Source organism: Armigeres subalbatus, chromosome 2 (genome assembly GCF_024139115.2).
Source record: "Armigeres subalbatus isolate Guangzhou_Male chromosome 2, GZ_Asu_2, whole genome shotgun sequence".
NCBI classification, from domain to species: Eukaryota; Metazoa; Arthropoda; class Insecta; order Diptera; family Culicidae; genus Armigeres; species Armigeres subalbatus.
The window spans coordinates 458301017-458322337 of NC_085140.1; the positions used below are offsets into that span (position 1 = coordinate 458301017).

The 21321-nt window shown below is 39.2% G+C and overlaps 1 protein-coding gene across 3 annotated transcripts; it reads right to left on the reverse strand.

The window, feature by feature from the left end:
• Positions 1 to 13870: 13870 nt before the first annotated feature.
• Positions 13871 to 17195, reverse strand: LOC134218290 (probable RNA methyltransferase CG11342). Of its 3 annotated transcripts, XM_062697225.1 has the most exons (4): positions 16766 to 17195; positions 16658 to 16690; positions 16219 to 16599; positions 13871 to 14048 (listed from the first exon to the last, which is right to left on the reverse strand). In XM_062697225.1, exons 1-4 carry the CDS (start codon positions 16802 to 16804, stop codon positions 14010 to 14012), a joined length of 492 nt encoding a protein of 163 aa, XP_062553209.1. In that variant the 5' UTR covers positions 16805 to 17195; the 3' UTR covers positions 13871 to 14009. The 3 variants fall into 3 exon arrangements, with proteins under 3 accessions (XP_062553209.1, XP_062553207.1, XP_062553208.1); XM_062697223.1 differs by lacking the exon at positions 13871 to 14048 and having other exon boundaries at positions 15650 to 16599; positions 16766 to 17187; XM_062697224.1 differs by lacking the exons at positions 13871 to 14048; positions 16658 to 16690 and having other exon boundaries at positions 15650 to 16599; positions 16766 to 17189.
• Positions 17196 to 21321: the final 4126 nt, after the last annotated feature.

Genomic DNA, 21321 nt, shown 5'->3' on the forward strand with positions numbered 1-21321 from the left:
ACAGAAGTCTGCTTGTCATTAGAACAGACAGTGACATCTATTAACACCATTCTCATATGAATTGAATGTCGTTTATACTGCTATTCATCACGAACTGGTGAGTAAAAATCGATTATATTAAAAAATGCCCTCTAGCAAAAGAAGTACTGACAATGAAATATGGATGGCGGAGTTGGTCGATTTGTACGAACTAAGGAGATGGATTATCGAACAACCAGAACAAACTGATTGCATTTCACTCGTTTTTGATTGATTGCAGTTGATGGTAAAGACACACGTGTAGAACAAGGTGGGAACTAGAAAGGTACAAGATGACAAACTAGTGGTACAACTTTTACTTTAAAATAGACCTTTTTATTTTACATATATAGACATCTTAGTTATTGGTTTGATACATAATAATGATACTATCAATATTCTATTTACCATCTGTCTTTCTTAGACCTAGATAAATGTAATTAGTTGAGATTTCCTTTGTCAAGAGTTCTAGATTTTTTTTTCAAATGGGCGTAATTGATTTTGACCTTGATTTTTGGAATGGCGATTGAGCTCTTAATTCAAACTATTTCGGTCAACTAATGTCTTCTTCTTCTTCTTATTGGCATTACATCCCCACACTGGGACAGAGCCGCCTCGCAGCTTAGTGTTCATTAAGCACTTCCACAGTTATTAACTGCGAGGTTTCTAAGCCAGGTTACCATTTTTGCATTTGTATATCATGAGGCTAGCACGATGATACTTTTATGCCCAGAGAAGTCGAGACAATTTCCAATCCGAAAATTGCCTTGTCCGGCACCGGGAATCGAACCCAGCCACCCTCAGCATGGTCTTGCTTTGACCAGTAAACAGAACAGTAAACTATTCTTGAGTTCAGATCTTGGAGGTCTACAAGATCAACAGAGCAATTCAAAGGTTCCCGAGCTTGTGTGTTATTTGGAGGAGCCCCATGGAACATTATTACAGCAGTATATACAAAATACAACATTCCCAGAGTATCTACGGTACTCCAAACAATTCTTGAGTTCAGATCTTGGAGGCCTACAAGACCAACAGAGTGATTGATAGGTCCCTGAGCTTGTGTGTTAGTTGTAAAAACCCCATGGGACGTGATTTTTTTTATCTTCTATTTATTTAACAGGCTCATGCGCCATTAGGCATTACGGAGCCGAGGTTCTTTGAAATTTGCATTACAATTTCTAATAAATTACAACATAATTAAACTTTTCCAGAAACATTGCTTGAATGACTGATGGTCTGGGCACATTGCTCCGTGCAAACTTTTTTGTTTAAGTTCGCAATCCGTTTTGATAGCCGCCTTTTGTTTGACGCCTCGATGAAGTCCGATTCAGTCGTCGAGCTCGATGCTGATGCTTTATCGTTGTTGTTGTCGTCGTCATCGTCGTCGTTATTGTCATCTGCTTCAGCAGGTTCACACTGGGCACAAGTAGATGCATTGGACTGACTGCTGCTCATCGGCGGGAAATCGACGTCTGAGAATATTGTTTTGTTTGGTGGTGATGGATTTGTTTGTGATGTTAGAGTTTCGATACCGTTCGGTACGGCAATGTCCGAGCATTTACATTGGGGATGAACTGGTTTAGAACACCGTTTACATCAGAAAAATATATAACGCTCTTTTAGTGGAATGTATTCAACCGTTTACATGTTTTTGGTTGATTAGGATGAGTCACCAAGCAAACATCTTTTCCTAATGTGATGTAGGACGGTATAGGCTGTTTGAGCCTCATCTGCAACACTCGTACTCCGTTTGGAACGCCGGGGAAGTAGTGTTTCCAGCGCTCACTTTGAACGGACATCACATCGCCAAACTTCCTCATGAATTCACCTACAGACGCGTGAGGTGTGGACGGCGGAAGATCGTGCACTCGCACAGTTACTGCCTCGCTATCCACATACACGGGTATCTTGAAACGTTTATCGTTGCTGATGAAAACACGCTTTATATTATGCGCCTTTTCATAGCGCTGCGCCGTATCATTGTCCACCATTTCTATGTATACACAATTTCGAGACTTGTGGAGCTGGATACTTTCCGCGAGATCTAACTTTATTTCGTTTTCCAGAAACTGATGGACTTTGCCAACATCAGGTCGTACTGGAAGAACGTTGAAGTCCACCACAAGAGTATTTTCCCGAACACTCATTTTTCTACGGTACGAAGCACAGGAGAGAAGAAGCAACACGTCTAGTCAGTACAAGCAACGGCTATCAACTGATGGGACGTGATTATGTCAATATATAAAAACATCCACATTCCCAGAATAGCTAAGGTACACCAAACCATTCTTGAGTTCAGATAGTGAAGTTCTACAACACCAACAGAGTGATTCAGCTTGTACGTTAGTTGGAGCAACCCCTTGGGACACCATTATATCAGAATATGCAAATCACAGCATTCCCAGAGTTCCTGGGGTAATCCAAATCATTCTTGTTTTCGGAAATTGGAGGTCTTTAAGACCAACAGAGTGATTCAATGATTTCCGAGCTTGTGTGTTAGTTGGAGAAGCCCCTTGGAACATCATTACACCAGTATATACAAAATACAATATTCCCAGAGTATCTACGGTATTCCAAATCATTCTTGAATTCAGATCTTGGGGGTCTACAAGACCAACAGAGTGATTCAAAGGCAACTCAGCTTATGTGTTGGTTGTAAAAACCTCATGAGATATCATTACACCAGTATATGAAAATTGAAACATTCCCAGAATATCTACGGTACTCCAAACGATTTTTGAGTTCAGATATTGGAGGTCTACGAGGCCAAGAGAATCATAGGATCCTGAGCGTGTGTATCAGTTGTAGAAACCCCATGGGACATCAATATTGGGACGGAATATTTACGTCGCCATACATGAGTTCAGATTTTGGAGATCTAAAAGACCAACAGAGTGATTCATAGATTGTCAATCTTGTTTGTTAGTTGAAGAACCATCATGGAACATCATTACACCATTATACAAGAGTCTTGTTAGTTGGAATTGCTCAAATGGACATCATCACGTACACAATACGTACGTACGAAAAAAACATGTTATTGTGATCACAAACATCGCATCCACAAGTTTTTCGTTCCTTTTATCGTCAATAGTGTTATAGAATAAAGCTTGGTCTACGGGTACCACGGCGTCTCTTGATGACAGGCTATAAATGTGAATTATTGCTACTCCATAATCGATCAGAATTAGAGTAAGTTGCACCCTGAAGGCGTTGGTACTCTCATACTTACTTGCCCTGCTGCAAACATGCAGCACACTATTAGTAAACTTTTTGAAAGCAGTATACAAAAAGGAATCAATAGTTAAGTTTCCCAATAATAATCTTCTTCATCGAAAAAATATTTAGTAGACTAACAGGTAACAGGTAATTTTTATTCGGGAAATGCTCTCATTATTGATGAAATTTGTGTAAGGTGGTTATTCACAAAGTGCGTCACATCCTTAATGTGACGGGGAGTCTGGGCAGCGTGACGAATAATAAAAAAAACTAGAGGTTCATTACAAGCTCCACTGCAAATCCCGTGGAGCTATTACAACTCATAAAAATAGTTGAGACATCGAAGATCTCCATGTTGATCGTTTTGAATATTCTGATCTGTACTCAAGGATAGTTTGGAGTGTCGTAGATGTCGAACGAACTCTGGTGTGCATGTAATGGTGTTACGAGGTATCGCGGAGCTATTCCACCTCATAATACTAGTGGGACATCGAAGATCTTCATGTTGTTCGATTTGAATATTAAGATCTGATCCCAGAGAGAGTTTGGAGTATCGTAGATGTCGAACGAATTCTGTGGTGTGTCTGTAATGGTGTTACGAGGTATCCTGGAGCTTTTCCAACTCATAAAACTAGTGGGGACATCAAAGATCTGCATGTTGATCGATTTGAATATTAGGATCTGTACTCAAGGATAGTTTGGAGTATAATAGATGTTCAACGAATTCTGTTATGTATTTATAATGGTGTAATGAAGTATCATGCCGTTATTCCAACTCATAAAAATTGTGGGGACATCAAAGATCTTCTACTTGATCGATTTGAAAATAACGATCTGAGCTTGTTTGGAGTTTGGAGTGTCGTACATGTATTCTACAACGAATTCTGTGGTGTATATCTTATTGTGTACCGAAGTCCCGTGGAGCTATTCCATCTCGTAAAAATAGTTAAGACATCGGAGATCTTCATGTCGATCGTTTTGAATACAGTCCCTTCCCGATTTTGGCAACACGACCGGATTTTAAAGTTGCCAAAATGGGGATGTTGCCTAAAAATGGGAAAAAAATTTCATACAAAATTTCAATTTTATTTTGTTTGCATGATTGAAGCTAAATACCTAGAATATGTAATACAAAGTATGTAGAGTGTATTTAAGTGATGTACGTGCATCATAATTGACAATTTTGCGATATTATTCATAACTCGGAGATTGTAGTTCAAACAAAATTGAAATAAACTCAAGAATGGTAATCAAACGATATAGTAACTAATTAGCCAATTTCATGATACAAATTTGAAAATAAATAATATTCGAAATCAACAATAGCGTCGGCCACGTCCTTACAACAATTTGTGGTGATAAAAATAACGTTTCTATTGTAGTCCAATGAAGTGCTGCCTTCAATCTGACATCTAATATAAATTTTAGTTCACTAAACTTTTTTTTCATCATAATTCACTATGTAAATCAAATAGTGATCCGACGGATACAAGATGACTAAATGTGCTACAAATTTTGAATTCTTATATAATGGATTTTGATGGAGGCCAACTTTCTTGTGGTCGGTGTGATTAAGAGAAAAGTTCTGTGCGCAATTTTCGCTGACATTTTGGAAAAAATGAACGCAAGGTATAAGACATTCCATTGTTTTAGAAAATGGTAACGGAAAACTGCATTCTGCACATTAGCCAAGCGTATCCAATGTTGTATGAGTATGGGTTAACTACACTCGACTCACTAAAACCAATTCCCTTTGCACTAGTCGGTCTCCTAGCACTCAACCAAGGAATATTTCAGGCGGCAATGATTGATCCATGAGCACAATATGCACCTCGAACTACGAGTGACAGTGTAGCCAATTGGAAGCTGGAAGACCATTCGCGGCATGCCCCCTCTGACACTCGACAGCAGTCAACCTACAGACACACTGGTGCTCGCTGCAGGTCAATGGCGACAAAACCAAGGTGGTTGAAGAATTCATGTACTTGGGCTCACTTGACCTCCGATAACGATACCAGCAGACAAATTCGAAGACGCAGCAGGAAAGCGTACGTACTCCAAAAACACTCCGATCGAATAGAGTTCGCCGCCGTACCGAACAGACTCTCTTATTAACCCTTGTGTGGCCGGCTGGGTACCCGGGTACCTTTTTGGAATTCAATTCGCGATATCTAAATGAATTTTCATAATAGGAGGTTGAAACTCTGTCATATCCACAATAATGACGGCCAAAATCGATTGTACGGGTTAACTGAAATTTTGATTAAGGAGGGGTGGAGGGAGGGGTTCCTACATTTTTTTACCCTTTAAATGGCCGGCAGGGTACCCGGGTACCCACGAAACTAAAATGCTTATATCTTGGGCAATTTTTAACCGTTTTCAACCATTTTAGACTCATTCGATTCAAAATTTTGTCCTTTATCATGCTGTTCTAGGATTGGACCGGGCCGGACCCTCGGATCACCGGGAAATCCGGATTTCTAGGGACATGTCCTGCATAGATTATACTGATCGTAGATTTCGATATGTAAATAGCAATATGGGTATCAAACTTCTTGATATTTCATCAACAGGTTGATTTTTATTGATTTGGGTTCATCAGACGTGCAGATCTTCAATTGGCCATTCCAGAACAGGTTCCTCGAGGGGTCATAGGTGGCCATGGACATTTCCCAATGGAACCTCAACAATATGGGTATCAAACTTCTTGAAACTGCCTCAGCAGTGTGTTTCTGTATGTTTGAAAGCCACCAGACTGCTGACTTTATAGTTTCCATTGCATGACAGGACCCCGTAGGGTGTTAAGAGGCCATAAATACTTTTCAATAAAATAAATATAAATAAAAAAAAGCTGCAGTTATTTTTTGTAATCCGTGTGTTGAGAGCCAAATCATTGCAAGGACTATCCTCTGACACCAGAAGGCAACTAGGTGGACCACTGAAAGCTCCGAAACATCCGTAGAATTTATTTAATTTTTCCGCTATATTGGCTTTTCTCGGTGAGAACACCGAGAAAAGCCAATATAGCGGAAAAATTAAATAAAATCCCGCGGTGATTAAATCAAACAATATCCGTAGAATTTGCCGATTCTGAAAGTTTATCCTAGAAAACTGAGACTTTTTAGAATTTTAGTGTTGTAGCAACGAGCGAACAAAATCAATACAAGGACTACTCATTCATCCCGGATGGCCACTAAGTGGTTTTAGAAAGTTCTGGAACATCAGGAGAAATTACCAGGGGTAGAAGAGGTTTAGGGCCACTTAGCCGAATGCCGTTTGGGCGAATGCCATTTGGCCGAAAGGGTCATTTGGCCGAACGCCATTTGGCCGTTTGGCCGAATAGTTGAAATACGTTTCCTTACGAAGTGAGTAGTGAGAAGGAAGAAGAAAGAAAGAAAAAGGAAGAAGGAAGAAGGAAGAAGAAAGAAGAAGGAAAAAGGAAGGGAAAACGGAGAAAGAAGAAGGAAGATGGAGGAAGGAAGAAGGAAGAAGAAAAATTGAAGAATGAAGAATAAAGAAGGTAGAAGAAAAAAGTAAGAAGGAAAAAGGAAAAAGAAAGAAGAAAAATACAAAAACCAAGGAAGAAGGAATAAGCAATAAAAAAGAAGGGAAAAGGAAGAAGGAAAAAAGAAGAAGAAGGGCGAAGGAAGAAGGACGAAAGAAGAAGCAAGAAGGAAAAAAGAAAAAAGAAGAATGAAAACAGAAGAATGAAGAAGGAAGAAAAACGAAGGAGGAAGGAAGGGGGAAGAAGGAAGAAGAAAGAAGGAAGAAGGAAGAGGAAAGAAGGAAGAAAGAAGAAGAAGGTAGAGGACGGAAAAAAGAAGAAAGAAGAAAGAAGGAAGAGGGAATAAGGAGGAAGGAAGAAAGAAGCAAGAAGAAGGAAATAGGGAGAAGGACCACTCGTAAACTAAGGTAATTTTTTTAACTACTCGGCCAAATGGCGTTCGGCCAAACGGCATTCGGCCAAATGGCCTAACACCGTAGAAGATTATATTTTGAAGTTGCGATTTTTTTTATAAATCTATTGTTGGCGTAATTCCAATTCTGGAAATCCTAAAAACTATTAATTTTTGTAGCATTGTAGCATTGTGAGAGTAAAATCATTGCATGACCAACGCATTGACCACCATTGGTCATCTGGCGCTGAATGTCCGGAACACCCATAGTAAAGACAAATTCTTGAATATCGTCCTAGAATACAGTGGTTTGTTATGAATGTGAGAGCAAAACTCCGCTAAATGGTCCTCCGGGAACTCCGGAACATTCTGAGAAAAGGGCCAAATTTTAAATTCATCCTCATAAACCGTACTGTTTCACAAAACTACTTATGCATCAAAATGAGAGCAATATCATTTCATGAACCAAATGTTGACCCCGGGAGGCCACTAAGTGGTGCTTCAGCTCAGGAATAGCCGAAAAGTTAATCAATTCTAGAAACTCGCCCTAGAAAGCTGCGACTTTTTTTGTAGTTGTGTGCGATCAAAATCAATTCGAGCATCATCCATTGACACCGTGTGGCCGTTAGGTGAACATCTGGAAGCTTCGGAACTTTCGAAGATGTGCCAATTTTTAAGTCGTCCTAGAAAGTTGTGAGTTTTTAGATATCGCTTGTTGAGAAATGTGAGAGCATAATTGATGCAATCTAAACGGCCACAATACATCCAATAATACTGCGACTTTCAATAAATCGTTCGTTCACTTCAAGTGGTGGAATAAAATGGGATAGTTCTAAATCGTCTTATGACAAGTGAAGACACTCCACTAGAAGCTCTAAACAACCTTTGACTGACGTATTGTAGAGCTCTATAATTGTCAATCTTGGGTGATGTTCCTCCAGTTTTCATAAACGTTTAGGGTTCCCAGGTCCGATTCCACCGCGTGCAGCAGTGGAAGTACAGTCGCTAGCCTCTATCCGGATCTCTGGTGAATATTGTTTTTGCTATTCTTTTTTCCGGCATTCGCATTCGGTTGAAGTTGAAGGTATAGGAAAAGAAATGGAAATGGTATGGAAGTCCATTTCCAGTTCTAGCGATTGCTAGAGATAAATATAAAGAAAGATACAAAGTAGGAGAATGGAATGGACTTTGGATTAAACCCACGACTTCCTGCGTATGAGGCAAAAGCAGTAGCCTTATGACTACCAAGCCCACTCTCTTCTCCTTTTTTTTTACTTTGTTACAAGAAAATTATTCACGATTACGCAACTGTTGAAAACAAAATGTAAGAAATGACGATTGCTTCGGGAATTCCGGTATTTCAGGAGGACTTCTTGGTGGCCACTCGGGATCAATGAATGATATTCGCAATCTCGCGCCTAAAATCATAAGGGCGTAACTGTTTTGATCGATTTATCTTCGACGAGTTCATGATTGTAATGAAGGATTATTGCATCTTCCACGTGAAGTAAACATAAAATCGATGAAGAGAAATCGATCAATACAGTTACGCCCCTATCCTATGTTTCTAAGCGCGAGCAAAGACTCTGCTTCTATACTGCTATTACAATTTTCGATTTTCGAAAGTTTCTAGAACGAACTGCAATAATTGACCACTGCTTTGGATGCCTCTGCACTTCTGGAGCACCATTTGGGGACCACCAGGTAGCCCTTGCATTAATTTTGCTCTCACAACAAATGACGAATTTCCAGAATTAATCCCTGCTCCGGATGATTCGGAGCTTCCCAAGGATAACTAAGTGTCCACCTGGAGTCAATTAATGGCCCTGTAAATTACTTTACAACGGATTGTTCATAAGAAAAGTCGCAAATTTCTAGAACAAACTTTCGTAGTATCAGATAGAGGCCACCTAGGATCGAAGAGTAGTGCATGTATTGGTTTTGATATGATAAAACAAAAGGTTTATGAAAAGTCACATCTGTTTAGAAGAATTTCTGGAATCGATCATATCTCCGAGTGTTCGGAGTCTTATGGTGGGTCTCCTGTTGGTCACCCGGCGTCAATGAGTGGTCCTTGCATTTATTTTGCACTTACATTGCTAGATAAATTGATTTAAAACAATGAGCTATGAAAATGTTAATGAACATTCTTGACTCCTCAGGGAACCTATTCCGGAATTGGAGATCCGGGGTGAACTTGTTTGATGAACCCAAATAGATCAGAAATAAACGCTTGAGGCAATTTCAAGAAGTTTGACACCCATATTGTTGGGGTTCCAATGAGAAATAATTTTGGCCAACCCCGGCACCCGGGGAACCTGTTCCAGAATGGCCACTCGAGTCAACTTGTCTGGTGAACCTAGGATCATTAAGGACATACGCAAGAGTTAATTTCATGAAGTTTGATACCCATATTGTTGATGTTCCATTGAACAATGTTCATGGCCACCTATGACCCCTCGAGGAACCTGTTCTGGAATGGCCAATCGAAAATCTGCACTTCTGATGGACCCAAATCGATAAGAATCAATCTACTGATGAAAATTCTAGAAGTTTGATACCCGTATAGCTGATTAGCTATCGAAATCCACGATCAGTATCATTTATGCAGGACATGTTCCAGGAAATCCGGATTTTCCAGGAATCGAATTGACCGGATCGGTTCACCCTGGTAACATCTTTATAGAAGAGAAAATTCTGAATCGAATAAGCCCAAAATTGTTGAAATCGGTTGTAAATTTCCAGAGATATAAGCATTTTAGTTTCGTGGGTACCCGGGTACCCTGCCGGCCTGTTAAGGGTGTTTTTTTTGCCGGTCACATAACGGTTAAACCGGTGGAGGTAGTCCTTCTTGGACACGAGATCTGGACAATACTTGTGGAGGACCAACGCGCTCTTGGAGTAAAAATGGTTCTCTACAACGATCCGATAGGCACAAAAAGGTGACGACGACGGCAAAAACGATTTACGAACCGTCCGTAGACTGCGTGACTGGTAACGTACAGCAGTGGACGGAGAAGACTGTTATGTACCGCAGAGGCCACTCCGGCCTTAGGCTGAATAAATAATAATAAAACCACATGTGACGCATCACTCGCCTATCGAAGCAGCTAGAATTACACCAGCGATATCATGGGAACTTCATAGGAGGTACTCAACTTCTGATACTTCACCATCACAAACAGAACACTCGAGAGCAGGTATTGAAAGTGTGAGTGACCATTGTGAGCATTGATCTATTGAAATCGTAGCAATCATAGCCAATGAGTGAACTGCCTTGCTCAGATGGATGCCAAATAACGAGTAGGAGTGATCGTTGCTGAGACAAACAATGAGCAACACCGTCTAACAAGCTAAGCCGTGGTGAGGTATCCATGTTAGCAACGATTTTTGCATTCGTATCATGAGTTCTGCTTTATACGCTCTTCTCTCAAGGTGATAAGATAGTCGAGGGAAAGTATCAACGCCTCCCATTCAGAGTGCTAGAATTCCAGACTCATAGAGGTCTTCATTTTTAGAATGCTTGAATGACTTCTACTATCAGCGCACCGTAACGACGCTCATTGTTGTGCTACCAAGTGATTCGCTTCACTCAATAGGCTTCCATTGGTGAGCGTTGAAGATCATTAAACGGTGAATCATCGAACGTCCAATTCCAAAGATCTTAGGAACCTCATAACTTGCCCCGCGCAGAGCATCAAGATGGCTTAGATTAACCCGATTTTTTCTCATGATCTGATTTTTTCAATGCCTTCTCGAGAGCCTTACGGTTACATGTTACCAAACTCTTACCATTACTGTTGAACTGTTGGCAAACATGCTGGAATCAAAAGGCTCGTTATGCAATTGACACATCATGAAACTGGAAAAGCCAACAGTGTTCTGATATTAATCGCTAGACAAATTCGCGTCAATTTTGTTTAAAGACTCTTTGAAATAAGATTTTTTCTTATTATCTACACGGGGATGCAGGAGAAAGACGGTTAAAATGATAAAATTACAGTTTCTCGGCTGGTATCAGAAAAGAGGCGCATAATGAGCAAAACGAATTGATGGCTATATAGCGCATTTAGAAAATCGAACGTGCTAATCACTAGCAATTAAATATACTGGGGCTTGCTTGCTCCTGAATCACTCATGTAGCATCGGTTGCATTGTGATATAAACAGCAGGCTTCGCTCAATAGGTGTTGTACTATGTACAGCGGTGTGAGTCAGCTTGTCGACGACAAAATCAGTGAGAATACCAAAAAATACGACATTCTACGGTGGGCTGGTTAGATTGGGGTAGTGTGAATAGGGACATGGAAAACGTGAATAAAATGAACAGAAAAGTTTCAATAGAAATTGTTTGCAATGAGCGGTGATACGAGTAACGAGTGGTGGTTCATTATTTCAGTGGAAGTGCCCACTATTCGTTAAAGAGCCCATAATACGCATATAAACCTTAATGACATTCACTTTTGGTTTTGTTTGTCCTGTTTCATATTAATAAAAAGGTTTTAGCTCTAAATAGTAATAAAAAAATATTTTCGATGTTGTTGCCAAAATCGGGAAGAAAATGGTGTTGCCAAAATCGGGGGTAGACAAAAACGGGTGTTGCCAAAATCGGGATGGGACTGTATTGAGATCTGCGCTCAAAGACAGTTTGGAGTGTCGTAGATGTCAAACGAATTCTGTGATGTGTCTGTAATGGTGTAACGAAATCTCGTGGAGCTATTCCATTTCATAAAACTGGTGGGGACATCGAAGATCTGCATGTTGATCGATTCGAATATTAGGATCTGTACTCAAGGATAGTTTGGAGTGTCGTAGGTGTCGAACGAATTCTGTGGAGTGTCTGTAATGGTGTTACGAGGTACACAATACGTATCTTGGAGCTTCTAACTCATAAAACTAGTGGAACATCGAAGGTCTTCATATCGATCGATCTTAATATTAGGATCTGAGCTCAAGGAGAGTTTGGAGTGTCGTAGTTGTCGAACCAATTCTGTGGTGTTCCTGTAATGGTGTAATTAGGAACTCTGGAGCTATTCCAATTCATAGAACTAGTGGGGACATCGAAGATCTGCATATTGATCGATTTGAATATTAGGATCTGTACTCAAGGATAGTTTGGAGTGTCGTAGGTGTCGAACGAATTCTGTGGAGTGTCTGTAATGGTGTTACTAGGTACACAATACGTATCCTGGAGCTATTCCAACTCATAAAACTAGTGGGGACATCGAAGATCTGCATGTTGATCGATTTGAATATTAGGATCTGTACTCAAGGATAGTTTGGAGTGTCGTAGATGTCGAACGAATTCTGTGGTGTGTCTGTAGTGGTGTTACGAGGTATCCTGGAGCCTTTCCAACTCATAAAACTAGAGGAAACATCGAAGTTCTGCATGTTAATCGATTTGAATATTAATATCTGTACCCAAGGAGAGTTTGGAGTGTCGTAGATGTCGAACCAAACATGCAGCACACCATTAGTAAACTTTTTGAAATCAGTGTACAAAAAGGAATCAATAGTTAAGTTTCCCAATAATAATCTTCTTCATCGAAAAAATATTTAGTAGACTAACAGGTAACAGGTATTTTTTTTGGGAAATGCTCTCATTATTGATGAAATTTGTGTAAGGTGGTTATTCACAAAGTGCGTCACATCCTTACTGTGACGGGGGGTCTGGGCAGCGTGACGAATAATAAAAAACTAGAGGTTCATTACAAGCTCCACTGCAAATCCCGTGGAGCTATTCCAACTCATAAAACTAGTGGGGACATCGAAGATCTACATGTTGATCGATTTGGATATTAAGATCTGTACTCAAAGATAGTTTGGAGGATCGTAGGTGTCGAACAAATTCTGTGGAGTGTCTGTAATGGTGTTACGAGGTATCTAGGAGCTATTCCAACTCATAAAACTAGTGGAACATCGAAGATCTTCATATCGATCGATCTTAATATTAGGATCTGAGCTCAAGGAGAGTTTGGAGTGTCGTAGATGTCGAACCAATTCTGTGGTGTGTCTGTAATGGTATAATGAGGAACTCTGGAGCTATTCCAACTCATAAAACTAGTGGGGACATCGAAGATCTGCATGTTGATCGATTTGAATATTAAGATCTGTACTCAAGGATAGTTTGGAGTGCCGTAGATGTCGAAGGAATTCTGTGGTGTGTCTGTAATGGTGTTACGAGGTCCTCCTGGAGCTATTCCAAATCATAAAACTAGTGGGGACATCAAAGATCTGCATGTTGATCGATTTGAATATTAAGATCTGTACTCAAGGATAGCTTGGAGTGCCGTAGATGCCGAACGAATTCTGTGGTGTGTCTGTAATGGTCTAATGAGGAACCGTGGAGCTGTTCCAACTCATAAAAATAGTGAGGACAACGTAGGGTAAAAGACCCAATAGTGGAGGAACTAAGCACGATCCATCACTATTTATTCGCCTACACCACGTCTATACTTCATTTTGCTTACCTTAGATACGCATTCGAAAGCTCATCAAATATATTTTAAACGAAAAGTGATCTAATTGCTGCAGAACCCATCATTGTTACCTAAAATGATACCTCCAATTATTGGTGCAGTGTTCCAATAGTTGCGGTATTTTTAAAGTCTTGTTCCTATAGTTGCGAATTCCATTGTTTTGCTATGGGACTCGCAACTATTGGAACACTACCGCAACTATTGGTGCAAAGCCGAGAAAAGGATAAGGTAATATAATGATACTTTACCAGTTTTGAGATACTTAATGGGTTGCTGCGTTTAATTAGTAGATTTCGTAAAAATAACACTACCGCAACTATAGGAACACCCACGACTATCGGAACTTTTGCCGGAACCTAGATCTTTTTGTTGACCGATTTGAATATGAGAATCTGAGTTCAAGAGCTGTTTGGAGTATCGTAGATATTGGAAAAGATCTGAAAAGACATAAAGCATTTAAATTTCAATTATTTCACCAGAATGTGGTAAAAAATGGTGTTGATTCCTTAGAACATCAAAATTAGAACTCAAGGATAGTTTGGATGCTCTAGATCATCCTAATGACCATAACCTGACCTGGGCAATATTTTTCCTGGATGGAACAGTTAATTTTGAACATTTTTGCTGAAGAAAGCAAGTCTCTGATTTTTGACAGCTGATTTTCGTCTTGGGTCATATATGACCCATCCGTATTGAATCGGTTAAGTATCTTATAAACTGATTTTAAAACCCAGATTAATCCACCTAGCGTTGGTGGTGCCTTTCTCGCATTTAGTTAAAACACCAACCATATATGGGGTTTATATGGTTCGATGTACCATTTTGTTCATAACTTGTAAACGCAATAATCGATCGTTATATAATTCATTAGTGTTCAACAAGGCTTTGTCCCCTGTCGAATAAAACTTGTTGCGAGAAAATCGGTTAAGGATTACTATACGAAAAGTTGTCTAATGTTTTTTATAGCTTTTGAGCACACACATACGCACACACATACATACATACATACACACGGACAGACAGACATGTGCTCAGTTTGACGAGCTGAGTCGATTGGTAGATAACACTATGGGTCTCAGAGGCTTCTATAAAAAGTTCGTTTTCGGAGTGAAATGATAGCCTTTCGGTACAACTTTGGTGTACGAGAAAGGCAAAAAGGTGTTCTTATGATGCCTATATTTATCATATTTGACGACATGGCCACCACCTCGGGGCAACACGAGCGAGGACTAAACATTATATTAAAAGAGTGCTGAATTTATTTAGAACGAGTGACGGATTCCTTGCACTTTTCGGGACTATGTTCAAATTATGTTTCGCTTGAAAATGTTGTATTCCATGTTGATTTGTTGACCTCTGGATCTACGACAATATCTGATTTTGCTTAAAGCTAATTTTTACGATCAATATCCATATCTGGTGTTCAAATCAACTCGGATCCAGGCAGAAACTATTTTGATGATTTTTTTAAATGTATTTAAGGGTTAGGCGACTTCTAATCCTGGAGATGACCTTGTTCCTAATACAGTTGGTAGTACCATCCCAAGTCGACGTATATCCAAACATTTATATCCTATCGATCATAACTACTGTGAATCTCCTCAAATTATTGATGTAGCTAGGATATAGTTACATAAAAGCCAAATTCAAATTTCAACTAAACCATCTTAAAATCATTATTTCAAGAACAAGTGAGGTTGTCAAAGTGCGTTTTTTAGTTGTATAGCCCTTTTACATTATTGTTAACTATCCCTCGTAATAATAATGTGAATATAATGCTTGCAACGTTGGCTGTCTTGCCCCATATGGCGTCTATCACAAACATTCTATAAAATATATGTTCTGCGTCGAATGTTCGTCAAGCTATGTGAATTGGTTTATGCTTATCTATAGTTCGATTTGGCCTTTCGATACAATCAATAATTATGAACAATCTATACTGCCTACATTCGCATATTTGTCCCATAAGAATAGAAAGTCCAGCAAAGATGGGACTGATATGCGATCATAGGCAGTATATTACTTGTCATAAAACAAATTAGTGCTCTTATATTTTATTCCACCGCTTGATAACATTTTAGATACGTATTTCGACCCCAACAGTAAGGCCGTCTTTAGTATCTCGTACCTGACTCAACTCGCATGTTAGCAAAAATAAGTACGTATATCTTTTTTCGCGATGAACAAAAATGGGATCTTGTCCCATACATCATGCTGTGGTATATTTCATTATCAATGTTCCATATTGCGTCATTCATCTATATTCCGAGCAAAAACAACAACATCTCTCTGAAATTCGTTTTTCTGTTGTGTTGTACAGACTTTACTAAAACCTCTCGATATCACATAATTCCAAATTAAATTTTCCAATGAACCATCACCACCCCTCCACTGCAGTCCATCGTAAAATTCATACGTTCCACGGCCTTCACGCTTCAATTTATGGACTTGATCACGATACTTCTTCCAGCTCTGTAACTCAAGTAAGAGTACTTCCGAAATCGAGCAAATGTACTCAAGCACACACCTTAGCCCGTCGTCGCCATGGTTGAGGTGAACGTACATCAGAACAGAAAAACAACACACGAAATCGAAACGATTGATCACCTTTTCGTCCATGTAAGCTCGTATCTGGTTGGTCCCTGCGCCGCACGACACCGCACTGATGTCCGCATGACCGAACTTCAGGAACTGCGATCCATAGTTCTCGGTAGCATTGTCAACAAGTGCTTGATCTAAGTCAACCCCAAGTACGTTCACTTGGTTACTTTGAAAAGTCATTTGAAATACGTTTTGCAGGCCATGAGTAAGTTTACCACTGTTGCATCCTATATCAAGAATGTGAATGTTCTCCGCATACCTTCCGGATGTTGGCATGCAAACATATTCGGAAAGAAGCTTGCCAATATCCTGCTCTCGACTGTCTGTCGGGCGGAATTCATAATATTGGTGATAGTTGCCATGGCGAATTTTGTCATTTGGGACATTCTGAAAATGAAGTACAAATTATTTTCCTGGACGATCATGTTGCGTACCATAACCATGCCATGTATTTGCTCCTTTTCTCCGGTATTTCAACCTGAAGGGATTTCAACAGGGAAAAAAAAGAACTTATGAATCAGCTTAAGTTGAATTTCTCTGTGATTATAAATACCTGTTTCGAGTGTTGTCTTTTCTGCGAATTTTCTGACATTTTTTTTCATCAATCAATGTTTATCACACGATAGCGGATTTACGAAGTAACGCGCGGAACAAAGACAAAATTGCAAATGTGATAACAAAAGACATTTTAGTTTGACAGGTCTCCTGCTCGTTCGGAACGCGCATTTGTATGGAACTGACAGACGATTCTGTTCCAATTCTGACACTTGACGACACTGTTATTATAGTCACTGTACGGAACATGTTGGGTACCAAGCTGTCAAATCGTATGGATTTTCCTTCTTTGACATTTAGCTCCCCTATCCTCGCCAGCAAAAGATGTTCCGGACAGTGACGACAGCGACAATCTTTATCTAGTAACTAAAATATCTTTTGTGATAACCGATAACGTTGCAACGTACATTAAGCTTCATCGCACATTTATGTGAATTAGACAAATGCTATATCTAGTTGCACATCTACTAACTCAATTAAAACCAAACGAATCGTCGTAAGTCGATTCAATGTGCCGGGTCTCTAATTCTTATTGCTAAAACCAGAGGGACCGGTATGTCAAAATGTACAATGGGTAGAGGATGGTAAATGTGGCCTAAAATATTTACATTACTCGGAGTTTTCTTATATTTTCGCTCAATCAGGCACCAGTTATTCGAGTGTATTGGGGTATATCTAGTTCAAAATATGTACACACCAATGATGTAAAGATATTCTTGTTTTAGTTGAAGTTCGGAAACGGCGAGCGTCGATTAGCGTAGTTGGATTTTTCTTCCAATCGTAAATAGTAAAGGTCTACATAGTTTTTTTTCATTTAATTTTTTTGACGTAGGTCTACGCCTGTCTTTTCTATATTGGGGTACACTTTACGATTGCGAAAATCGGGGACCGTCACGAAAATATGATAGACTTTAAACTTTAATATCTCAGCCGTTTCTCGATAAATGTTAAATTTTTTTGGACCATTCGATCAAGGATGAGTTGTTGAAAAATGACGACAAAGATATACTTTTTCCCATTGGTAATGCTTTGCCTTTCTTGTTTATTTGATATTTATATTTTTGACGAAATTGCTTGGAAAAATGCAAAACAATAAAAATCACATATAATGCGTTTTCCAACTAGGACTCTTCGCAAAACAGCATGAAATGTCCCTTGTTTTGATTTGTTTTACGGAAAACCTATTTTTTTAAATCTTTTATTCATTTTTGTTGTTCCCTTTTCTCCCGCTTGCAGGGCAGTGGCAAATAACATTCTCCGAACGGCCCGTTGTCTGCGAAATCCCGATTAAAATGGCTCGCGCGCGCCGGAAAGCGGCTTTCTTATATCTAATGAAGTAATTCCATTAGTCCCGCCCCTTCATTAATCGTTATGAGTGCACATTATATTTACACCCATATCAGATCACAAAGGGGCGGGGCTAACTGGCTTGATTTATTGAAAACAAGCAAACTGTTTTCCGGGGCGCGCGAGCCATTTCGATCAGGATTCTGCAAAGAGCGGTTCGACAAAATTTGATGCAGCGGAGCGGACACAGCAGCATGAAGGCGTGGGTAGTAGTGGCAATGCTGAAAATTTATTCCAAATGATAAAGGCTTAGCGAAAAATCATCGAGTGGCGGTCGGACAATTTCAACGCAAGGTGCCGACAAGCGTTTGGATGCAGTTAGTTATTGGAAAGGCGCATTGGGAAAAGAGAATTGGTTCTTCTCAGGACCAACATTTTATGGAAAGAAAGAGTTAAATGCGAAAATGGTCTGTTTCGGGGCCATCGGGTTTGGCGTGGTAGCTTGGTTGCTGTTAGTGATTCCATCCATTCATTTTTATTGCATCATCTTCCTCCGATGCGCTATCAAATTGGCTAGTAACGATTGAGTTTCGCACTTTGAAGAAAGTTCATTTCAGATAGTCGGATCAACCTTCTTAATGAATTCAAGAAAGCTGCTTTCCGGCGCGCTCGAGCCATTTTGGTCGGGATTTCGGAAAGACCGTTCCGACAAAATTTGATGCAACGGAGCGGACAAAGCAGCACGAAGGCGTGGGTAGTAGCGGCCTGAGAGAGAGAAGCCAGCTCACTGACAGATCGTTTATTTACTATGTCTTCTTCTTCTTTATTTGTGTGGAAACCGTGGAAACTCAACAAATCAAAGTAATATTTCATAACGTCGGAAGCAACATTTTTCACTCCAATAAAACATGTTCAAATTAGCTGATTTTAATGGTTATGTCCTTCCTAATGTGGAACAAAACCGTTTTCTCATAATACGGGATCATTCATATGGATAATTACGGGTTCAAATCACTGTAGCAGATATAAGAAAAGTTGCGAACATAAATCGCCAAGAAAATAATTTTGGTTACGACCATTTGAAGTTGCATCACAGTGTTTACTTTTTCGGTTCGCAGTGACTGGATCGCGGTGACATTAGGATGAACGTAAATAAAGCGAGCTGTCTTCTCTCTCTCAGGTAGCGGCAATGCTGAAAGTTTATTCTAAATGGTAGAGGCTTAGCAAAAAATCATCAAGGGCTGTGTGAAACTAATTCTTGAAGTTCTCCTCACTTTGCCACTTACGTTTCCATCGCGGGCGAAAACCTAACGTTTTAAATAAATTTATTTGCATTTGGTTATTTATTCTTACCTTTGATTACCACAATTGATGATTACGATAAAGAAATAATAAACTTTTTTTGGCTACAATAAATCACAAATCAATAAAACTGCATCTGAAAATCCCCGGAAAAGCGTGATGAAAAAAAAATCTTGGTCTGTGTATTATTACAAAGAAAGACGTGCATGCCAATAGGGTGGGTGTACCAATTATCGCCATACATAAGAACAACTATTTTTAAAAAAAATAAGTAAAAGGCATGTGGGTGGACTTTATATATCAAGCGAAAGATTTTACTTTCTGCTCCTTATTACAGCTGTGAAAACCACAATAAAATTTGTTATTATCCTTAAAATTGATTAATCCATAATAGGAACACATGCACCAGTTGTGGCACTATTCTTAATTTTGGTTCCTTATTTGGCAAATCCCATTGTTTTCTTATGGGACTGGCCAAATAGGGACCACTAATGCCACAACTGGTGCAAAGGACGTCAAAAATTAAGCAAAATCAATTTTTACAATTATGCTTTGCTTGTTTGGGAGGAAATCAAAGGTGTTATCGTATCATATGAATATGCTTTATCGATTTGAACTTGGTTTGTGGTGATTTGATTGGCCATTTCGCATATAAAGCACTAGTGCGACAACTGGTGCTATAGCCACAACTGGTACACCTAGCCTATTTGGTAAAAACAACCTGATCGTTTGGTAATAAAATAGAGGTAATAAACTATAGAGGACGATTGTCGCTGCGGTTCCCTTTGTTATCGTCCCCAAACATGTTGGGTACCTATCTGTCAAAACGTTCCGATTTTTCCTTTGTTGACATTTAGTGCCCTATCCTCGCCAGCAAAAGATGTTTCGCCAGTGACGACAGCGACAAGCGTCCTCTATAGTTTATTACCTCTATTGGTAATAACAACAAAAATATTGGTTTGAAACCACTATAATACATGTTGAATAATACATGTTGAAACCAAGGATGTTAACGATCATTCAGAAATTTGCGTTCGATCATTTAGTAGTTTGTCAATAACACATTCCAGAAGCGGAATTTCAAAATATGTTGTATGGTGGACTTCTAGTGCGAAGGTTTTTTTACAACACTGTCTAATGGTTCGTTGTTTGAATTCCACTAGTAACGGAGTTATAGCTAAAGTTTCAGTAACTTAGACTAAATGATAACAAAATTCCAATCATTTAGTTTAAGTTACTGCAACTAGCGCTCTAACTCTGTTATTAGTTGAATTCTAATAACGAACCATTAGACAGTGTTGTAGAAAAACCTTCGCATTAGAAGTCCACCATACAACATATTTTGAAATTCAGCTTCTGTAATGTGTTATTGACAAACTACTAAATGATCGAACGCAAATTACTGAATGATCGTTAACATCCTTGGTTGAAACTGCTTGATTCAACCTTCATGCTTTTATAAATACAAACAACTTTTGTTTAAATACAAATTGGTTTTATAGTTTGGAAATCAACCATCATTTTGGTTGTTTCAAACTAAGCTGGCTTTTCTCCGTGTTGTTACACGGAAGAAAAAAAGTACCCAAAATTGAGTATTTTTAAACTTATTTTTGAGTTATTTTTTCTCTTCTTTTTAGCAGACCCCACACGACGGAAAAAGTTTGACAAACTCTTGATTATTGAAGAAAAAGATTGATCGTGTGAGTGCGAACCCAAAATATTGAAGTAAATATTGAGGGAAATCAGAAAAGTTTGATATTCTTTTCAATATTTCCCCTCATCTCCCCCCGCAGTTTGCCCACAGGAGTCGATGACGGTTGAGTGTGTGCGTGTTTTGTGCGTTATACCGCTATTTGATTTGTATTAGTTCAAGAAAAAATTGAGTTTTTTTTAGCTACGGCCATGCCGGCTAATCAGTGAAAATATTGAAGAAAAGTTTGATGAAAAGTTTGACGAAAAAAGTAG

What these genes read in the sequence shown, in the direction of transcription:
- LOC134218290 (XM_062697223.1), bottom strand. Translation starts at nt 16,804, where the DNA reads ATGTCAGAAAATTCGCAGAAAAGACAACACTCGAAACAG. An exon ending in AAAGACAACACTCGAAACAG is followed by an intron (nt 16,691 to 16,765) that starts GTATTTATAATC and finishes AAATCCCTTCAG; the next exon opens with GTTGAAATACCGGAGAAAAG. An exon ending in AGAAAAGGAGCAAATACATG is followed by an intron (nt 16,600 to 16,657) that starts GCATGGTTATGG and finishes CTTCATTTTCAG; the next exon opens with AATGTCCCAAATGACAAAAT.